The 5,856-nt window shown below is 28.0% G+C and overlaps 1 protein-coding gene across 1 annotated transcript; it reads left to right on the forward strand.

The window, feature by feature from the left end:
- Positions 1-305: 305 nt before the first annotated feature.
- LOC145844300 (uncharacterized) lies at positions 306-5,645 on the forward strand. The gene is made up of 6 exons (XM_082951691.1): positions 306-327; positions 2,238-2,386; positions 2,713-2,858; positions 3,819-3,925; positions 4,117-4,813; positions 5,386-5,645. Exons 2-6 carry the CDS (start codon positions 2,338-2,340, stop codon positions 5,446-5,448), a joined length of 1,062 nt encoding a protein of 353 aa, XP_082807817.1. The 5' UTR covers positions 306-327; positions 2,238-2,337; the 3' UTR covers positions 5,449-5,645.
- The last annotated feature ends 211 nt before the right edge of the window (positions 5,646-5,856 follow it).

Genomic DNA, 5,856 nt, shown 5'->3' on the forward strand with positions numbered 1-5,856 from the left:
ATAAAAAATGTATGCAAAATAATAATAAAAAATAATAAAAACTACCATCAAAAATTATTTAAACAATACAGTTCGTTGATAGTTATAAATTAATTTAGTCAAATATTTTATCACAAAGATTAACTTCTGATTTTTGCATTAATTTTATATAATAAAACTCACAAAAATTTTTAAAAACATTAATTAATTTAAAAAAAAATACTAATGTTTTTATAATATAACAGTATTGTGACAGCAAGAAGGAATTGATCCACCAATTCAAGTGTCCAACAAAAAATAGCTCTGTAAAGTTTGATGGGCTTGTCACAACAAAAACTGTAAAGAGAGGTTGGTAGTGAGTTAAGATTTAAGTTTATAATTGAAAAATATTTTTGTTTATTGTAAATTTTATACCATCCTGTGTTTTTTAATTATCATTTTTGTAATAATAATTAGTATGATCAAGACATAAAGTTTTTGATACCTATAACAGTGATAGTGAAACATAAAAAAATTAAACTAAGCTATTTAAAAAGTTTAAAAATAAATGAATAATTATTCAACTCGGTGTTTCAACGTGTGCAAATTTGACAGCTACCCAAAATTAAAAGCTCTTGTTAGTCATCTTGAAGTATGAATTGTAAGTCAGTTTTGATACGATATGAAATTTATTTCATTTCTGATATATAGTCAGTTTTGTAAAAAAAATTGTCTGATGAAACAAGTAAACTACAAATTTTTTTTTAAACTTTATAAGAAATTAAAACACCATTAAAGTTTGTTTACTTTTTGTTCTTTAAGTTAAAGACTTGAAAGAAACTTAAGCTAATTTTACCTACTCACAAGTTCAATATTTTCAAAATTTGACCAAAACTTTCCAAAACATTTATTTTTGAAAAAAATGATATTTTTATCAAAACTATAGTAACTTATTCATATATCTTATGAAAATAGGAAATGATAATGAATAATAAAATTTAAAAAATTTGTTACGAGTTGAAGACATTCTAAGACCATTTTCAGGGTTGAAAAAAGCTGGAATCCTGGGAAAACCTTAAATTTGACAATTTAGGCTAAAAAACCTGGAATTTGGGAAATTTTGAAAAAAAACCTGGAATTTTGATCAAAAATCACTAAAAAGCCTGGAATTTTAAACAACTTTTACATGTTCAGTACTAAAGTTTCGATTTTACACAAAAAATCTATAGAATAGAAAAGTTTCTCATCATCAAAAAAGTTATATTAAAAAAAACATATTTAAAGAAGCTTTAAGATATCTTTTCAATGTTTTTATACTATTTAAGACAGTTTTTTACCTTGAACTTAATTTTAAACTTAGAATAGACCCTAAAATATGCAATTTTAAAAACTTGGAAGAAATTTTGAAACCCTGGAAAAAATTTACCAAAAACATTTGACAAGCCTGCTTTTTTAAGTTCAAACTCTCAAACCAGCTCGGGCCAGTGTGAAAGTTTTTGAGATTATTTAAAAAAAACTCTGGCCAGTTATATATAACTACAATAATAAAAACATTCTAGAAAGTTAATTGATACTTTAAATAGAACTTTATATTACATTTGTTAAGTTAAGTAACTTTAAGAAAGGATGATAAATTTTTTACTCAAGTTGTAAGCATGAAAATTTTGCACATTTATTCCAGTGTTGGACCAAACTTTTTTTCAAAAGGCCAAAACTTTTTTTTTGCTTTTCCTTATCAACTCCAGAATATCTAGTGTAAGTTTCAAATTATGAACTCATGCCCCCCTTTGCAGCTTATGGTCCTCTAAATTTCTGTAATAACCCCCAAGGGTACCCTGCTCTTAACTATTACGAAAACTAGTTAAACAAATACAGGCTTGCAGTATATGGGCATTTACAAATACTTATAATAAAATCATTAAATGAAGTTGCTGCACACTTCTGACAGCTTACTAACTAAGATACCTACCTCTGTACTTGTTTCCTTGTTTGTTACTTATCACAGCACACCTATCACACTTATTTGTACTAGGGGTTGGGAAACATTTTAGCTGGCAGGCCAAATTTTCCAAAAAAAAAATTAATTGGACTTTTAACTTTGGAAGTTATTTGAAATCAAAACTGTAAAAATTGGCTTAATAAAAGCATTACTACAGATTTTCTTGTGCTAAAACTTTATTTCAACTAACGGCGTTTCCCTGCTCTCAAATAAATTTAAGAACAGATCTACGGATTATTAATCGTTACCTCAATTACTTTTATAGTTTTATTGTTGTCAGAATTTACCTGCAACATAGGATAACAGTTGGTGCCGGTGATGAAATAAAGCGAGATTACGTCAATTTCAACTGGCATTGGGCGAATAGTGTGAAAAGTGATATGAAGTGGGGCAACTGCAGCGGAAACAGTCTGTTCATTGCAATGGAAGGTGATTTAGTTAATTACAAAAAAGTTATATAAAAGCCAATAAAATAATAATTTTTGGCAAATTTTGATAGATGCCGAAACTCATACCATTGAAAATAAGATAACTTCAACAAAAGTAGTATTTTAAAAAACGATCACATTATACCTTGTGTTTACAGTTTATGAACAATCTAAAAAAATGTTTAACAAGTTAACCAAAATAAATGATATCACAGCTTCAATTAATTTACAGAAGTTTAAAAAGTTTACAGTAATAATCACCACAGCTCAATTCTTTTTTTTTAATGGCTGCAACAACTTTGGTCCCAACTTTTATTAACTTAACAGGTTGCGTGACTCCCTGCCACTTTGACGAACAGGAAAATTTCTTTTGCCAGCTGCGAGGAAGGAAGAGGTTTTATTTGTTTCCACCCGAGCAATTTGAATGTTTCTACCCACACCCAGTATCTCACCCCTGCGATAGACAGTCTCAAGTTTGTATTATTCACATGTTTACGTATATTTGTGTCAATTTAGTGTGTAAAAAAGTTTAATTAATTGTAAAGTGAAAGGAAGAAAGAACTTTTATTTGTCACCTGATCAGTTTGAATGTTTACCCCATTATAATTAAGTAAAATTTTTATAAAAAACATGGGTGTTATACATTTGTACATGTAACTATTGTTTCTATTTTTAAGGGAATATAAATATTTTAGACTATCAAGTTTTTATGAAAATATGAATGTTTGCTGTGTTAGTTTCTACTATAAATCGTTTTGGCCCCAGGTTTGGAGCAAACTAATTTTGTTTTCAAAAGAGGGCAGTTACAATCGAAGCTTCCTATAATCTCTTAAGTGACAACTCTGTGCTTCAGGGTCATAATATAACTTCTATTAAATGCAGGGTTGCTAAAAAGAAACCTGGAATCCTGGAAAAACCTGAAATTTTGAACAAAAATTACTAAAGAAACCTGGAATTTTAAACAAAATTTACATGTAAAGTAGTAAAGTTTATTTAAGTATCTCAATTTAAAAACATAACTATTATTACATCAAATAAATGCCTAATTGTACCTAAAATTATAAAAAAATGTTTTTTTTTGATTATTTAATTGATATTTAATTGAGATTGAAAACAATTACAAAGATATTATGTTGGAATAAAGAAAATCTAAGTTTTTTTATATCAGAAACATAAATTTAGAATATTTCAGGGTTTACTTGTCTTTCAAAATGTAAAAACTTAAAAAATAACTTTTGTCTTCAAATATTATAATATTTAATTCTAAAGTTCAAAATAAAAAGCTGTAATTCGAGTTAGACTCCTCTTCATATTTTAATGGGTTGACAATGCAAAGTTTGAATGAAACTAATTATTTGTGTGTAATTTTTCAAGCTTGTTTTGTATAAATGTATTTGAATAATTCTTCAAATAAAAATATTATTTAACTTCAGGTAGATTTATACAATCCTGACTACGAACGCTTTCCTAAATTCAAAAAGGCAAAAGCACAGATGACAGTATTGGAACCCGGAGACGTTTTATATATTCCCATGTATTGGTTTGTTTAAAATTATTTTAATAGTAAATTGTTTGCTTAATAATTATTTTACTTGCTTTTTTTTCGTATTGGTTAGTTATTTAGAATTTTGTCTATTGATTAATTTTGTATTTATTTATAGTGATTAATGCATTATTGATTATTTTAACTTGTGTGTAGTTTATTTTATAACTTTTTTTAATATTTTTTAGGTGGCACCATGTAGAAGTTGTATCATGTGAAGATGATGAAGTCCCTAGCAACCAAGAAGTCCCTAGCAACAGAATATCAAATGACCTGAACACTTTGGCAACCAACCTTGCCTTCCAGCAACTAAATTCTTCCAGGGGCCAAGATATAATCAGCAAAAAAGAAGCTTCTACCAACAAAAAAAATCTTAGCAACCAAGCAACAACGAATCCAAACACTTCCAATGACAAAGATGTCCCTTACAAAAAAGAAGCCCACAACGACAAATTGGTCCCTAGCAACAATTCACATGACAACGAAGTGATTCTCACAAATAATAAAAAACTATTCAGGTACAATCCACTTAAGAACCAGTTGAACCCTGGCAACAAGTTAATTGACAACCAATTGATCCCTAGTAACAAGCCACTTAACAACCAATTATTCGCTAGCAACAATCTAAACAATAACCAAGTAATACCTAACAACAAGCCAAATAACAACCAAAATATCCCTAGCAACAAGCCATGTAACATCCAAGTGATCCATAGCAACAATGCAAATAATAACCTTGTAGTACCTACCAACACTTCCATCAACTTTTGGTATCCAGGGGCCCCGGAACGCGAGATAAAGCACCCCATAGAAGGGCGCCAACTAGTGGCTATAATGAGGAACACGGAGAAAATGTTGGTAAACACCCTGCCTAGACCCGAACTTGTTAGTTATTTTGTTTGATAATATTTTTTTACAGGGTTGCCACCTACTCAAGTTTAGAAATTTTCAGGTTTTATGAAAATATTTAAACTGAACATTAGGCTAGTTTTAATGACTTAATTTTTTTCCTCGACGGTTGGGTATTTTTATTTTAACATTAAGTTATTTATTTGCTGTTAAGTTAATAATATTTTTGAATATTCAGGCTTGATTGATATTTATTTTAGATTTTGCATTTTTTCAAATTTCCTGTAAGCTCAAACTAGGTTATGGTAACTCAGACTTAAAAGCAGCGGTTCTTAACCTTTGTGGAAGGTTATCACCAAATTTACCTCAAATATACAAAATAGTGCTTTTTGATAAACTTCCCTAAATAAAACTTGGAAGATAATCAGTAAACTAAAACATATTTTCTAAAAAACCAGTGGCCGCCCTGTTATGAGATTTATAGTTTTATAATTTATTGAAATACCATATAAGGTTTTATTTTTCACCAAATATTTTTTACTCAAATAGAAATGCTAATAAAGTTCAAATGTTATTTGTAAACATTTAGCTTGATTTATTTGCGACAGGTCGGAAAAATTTTGAGGACTCTGACCGAAGGGAGATTTGATACAGAAGAACAAAATTTATAATAAATAAGCTTACTAATATTTATACAATTATACCTATTATTATTACTTAGTGAAAAAATTATTGATGATAACATGGGCTTTACAATTGTTAATATTAATACAGTTTTGTGTAATATTATTTAAAATCTGAAATATCAGGTTTATATTGTACTAGTAAGATATTATAGTTTAGTTTTATTTTTATAATTAAATTGTTAGCCATAAGTTTTGTTTGATAACTGTGTCAATTATATCATATAATTTATTGAACTATAGCAATATTTGCATTAAATCCAGTTTTTCATTTGTTCATAATATATATATTATTATCCAATGGTACTATTTTTGAAATACTATGTACGTTCGAACTAAGCCAAAACTAATATATTTTGTGTCTTAAAAGTTAATTTAATCATGTGAAAATTATTT

The sequence above is a fragment of the Thalia democratica genome, chromosome 9 (genome assembly GCF_965202585.1).
Source record: "Thalia democratica chromosome 9, ktThaDemo2.hap1.1, whole genome shotgun sequence".
NCBI lineage: Eukaryota > Metazoa > Chordata > Thaliacea > Salpida > Salpidae > Thalia > Thalia democratica.